Source organism: Phragmites australis, chromosome 19 (genome assembly GCF_958298935.1).
Source record: "Phragmites australis chromosome 19, lpPhrAust1.1, whole genome shotgun sequence".
NCBI lineage: Eukaryota > Viridiplantae > Streptophyta > Magnoliopsida > Poales > Poaceae > Phragmites > Phragmites australis.
The window spans coordinates 2017560-2020521 of record NC_084939.1 but is presented as its reverse complement, the minus strand read 5'-3'; the positions used below and the strand labels follow the sequence as shown (position 1 = coordinate 2020521).

At 45.2% G+C, this 2962-nt stretch overlaps 1 protein-coding gene across 1 annotated transcript; it reads left to right on the top strand.

Annotated features, from left to right (window-relative positions):
* Positions 1–547: 547 nt before the first annotated feature.
* Positions 548–2572, top strand: LOC133900941 (protein PYRICULARIA ORYZAE RESISTANCE 21-like). The gene is made up of 3 exons (XM_062342241.1): positions 548–694; positions 1190–1271; positions 1655–2572. The coding sequence occupies exons 1-3, from the start codon at positions 683–685 to the stop codon at positions 2395–2397; spliced, it is 837 nt and encodes a 278-aa protein (XP_062198225.1). The 5' UTR covers positions 548–682; the 3' UTR covers positions 2398–2572.
* The last annotated feature ends 390 nt before the right edge of the window (positions 2573–2962 follow it).

Here is a 2962-nt window from a genome sequence, read left to right as displayed (position 1 = left end):
TCTTGTTGTTTCTTGATGAACGAGTTGACAGAATCCCTGAAACGATCGTTGGTACATAATTACACGCCTGACTATTGTTCTGGAAGGCATTTGCATGCTGCCTCGTTTGGCTGTCTCAAATTATATATCCTGCTGGATGCGGCTTCTTGATTTCAGTCAAGCATGCGCCTAGCGTTTTGATTACCTGCATTTCTCATACCTCGTTTTTTTTTTAAAAAAAAAAGAAACACGTTCATTTTGGTTAATATCGATGTGGTGCTCATGTCTGTAAGAGTACTTGTACGTGTTGTTCCTGACTTTTAGTAAGAACATTTGGATTTTCAAAGCCTAACTAGTACGCACTGGTGTCGTAAACAAAAAACTATTCAACCCAACATTGATCTTCTTAAACACGTATCCGTGATACGGTGGTTTTCTGCACCCATCACCGTGTCAAAATGGTGAGGTCAGGGCGAGATTAGTCTTCTTAAACATGGGGCCGTCTCTTATTTATACGACATCTCACTCTCCCCTCCTCCCTTCACACTGCACGCCTCTCTCTCTCTCTCTCTCTCTCTCTCTCTCTCTCTTCTCTTCACACTGATCTATCTCTCTCTCCTTGCTTTCTCTTCACACTGATCTCTCTCTCTCCTTGCTCTTCTCTTCACATGTAAGGAACGGAGGACTTCACATCCAAATAAGCATGGCAGAGAAGGTGACATCTCTCTCTCTCTCTCTCTCTCTCTCTCTCTCTCTCTCTGTAGGAATATATCCACCATGTATTTCAAAATCAAATTGTTCAAGAGCATATTGCATACCAAAGTGTCAGATGCCTTTTTGAATTCGCGCGCTTTCTTTGTCAAGAGATTATGTGGGTGCAGTTATATGTATTTTCAACCTAATTTTATGCCAAAATTCAAGGTTCAATTGGTAGGGAGTAATAACCCTATTAAATTATCTATATTCTGAAAACAAACAAAAATATATGCTATTACTGACTTTTCTGTCCTCGATTTGTTTTAACTACTGTTACTAACAGCGAGAAAAAGAAAACAAAAGCATTTGTTGGATTTGAGAGCAAAGTTGTGCAATGTTTCAAGAAAGGTCCAGTTTCCCTTTCTGTGTGACAGCTCCGTGATTTTGATGCACTTTTTACTCCAGTGCTGTCAAAATAATAATAATTACTTCACTAATGCTGCTGTCAATACAGATCTCCGTGCTGATCGTCAAAGTTGACCTTGATTGCCACCAGTGCTACAAAAAAATCCGCAAGATTCTATGCAAGCTCCAAGGTAAAAAATATAGGTACATCACTAATATATTCCAAGATAAAAATATAGGATTGTCCTTCACAACAGTTTTACCTAACATTCATGTCTAATTTTGTTTTGTCGAATTAGACATTTTGAATCAAACACCTGAATTTGAGTTGGATTTCGAATTGTATTTTGCGTGTCTAAATTTTCTTTGCTGAATCAGATAACTGAATCTAAGTCGAATTCCGACATCCGTATCTATGTCAGTAATACTGGTCAACAGTAGCTCAAGAATCGCACAATCAGTGCTTTGACATTTGCTCGGGGTTACACGATCGCTTGATCATAATCTTGACTATCTCTTGTATTTTATTTTATTTTTTGAATTTGTCATTACGTACCTTGGCTTGTGCATGCAGACCAGGAGACGATCAGGACGATCTCATACGACGACGGGAGCAAGACGATCGCCATCGCCGGGCCGTTCGACCCGCACAGGCTCGCCTGCAAGATCCGATGCAAGGGCGGCAAGGTGGTCAAGGACATCCAGATCATGGACGCTGGCGGTGGCAAGCCGCCCGCGAAGATGGCAGAGCCGCCACCGGCGCCGCCAGTGAACAATGGCAAACAGAAACAGAAGGGGAAGTCCGCTGCAGCCGAGCCACCTCCGCCGGCGCCTGAGACGCCGCCTGAGATGATGACACCTCCACCGGACTCTCAGCCGGCTCCCCCTGACATGGAGAGAGCCGCGCCGGTGCCCGCCTTTATCGAGGAGAAGAAGCCGAAAGCGAAGCCGGCCGAGCTCGACTTTGAGCCGCCGCCGCCGAAGGAGGTGCCGGTGGACTTGCCGGTGGCACTGCCGCCACCGGTGCTGAAGCAGAGGCCGCCGACACCACCACCGGCCGCGGAGCCGCCGGTACTGGAGAACGTGATTCCAACGGTGGAGATCCCGTCGTGGCCCGCGCCGCCGGTGGGGCCGTGCGGGTGCCATTGCTGCGCGCCGTGCTACCAAGGGTACTACGAGGGGTGCAGGTGCTCAAGCTGCGGCAGGGTGTACGGCTACGCCATCGCCGGCCCACCGCCAGCGCCGGCGGGGTGCGGGTACCATGGCTGCCGTGTCTTCAGCGACGAGGACCCGACGGCGGCTTGCAGCATCATGTGACCGTGACGTGCCTTCTTCTCGGAGCCTAGCAGTAACTAGTTTTGCACAGTGGCTAAACTTTTTGTCGATTGGAGTTTTCGGTGATGTTGCATGCATTATTACATTGGAGTTCAGTGATTTTGCAAAGATTGAGAGATGAATGGATCGGGCGTAATTAAACGATTAGGCATGAATCCGGATTGTTGTTCACTGTCCTGCAGATTGTAGAGCACCATAATCTCACTCAGATAGGACATTTTCAGTTGTTATATTATTCTACTCCCTCCAATCAAAAATACTTTATGTTTTAAACATCGCACGGTCTTTAATATATATTTTTATCATTATTTTCAATTAGAATATATATATAATCTAATAAATTTACAATATTATGAAAGTATTTTTTAAGACAATCTACAAATATAATTTTATTATGAAGCTAAATGTTTTAAAAGTTGTTAGGGTAAAATAAACCAGCCTAAGGATAATGATTGATGATCATTATCAAGGGTCCCTTCAGAGCTTTCGGTCTTCGGACTCAGTAGGAGACCGTATCCTCGGAGGCTATGAACCCCTTCGGATCACC

What these genes read in the sequence shown, in the direction of transcription:
- LOC133900941 (XM_062342241.1), top strand. An exon ending in GATTCTATGCAAGCTCCAAG is followed by an intron (nt 1,272 to 1,654) that starts GTAAAAAATATA and finishes TTGTGCATGCAG; the next exon opens with ACCAGGAGACGATCAGGACG.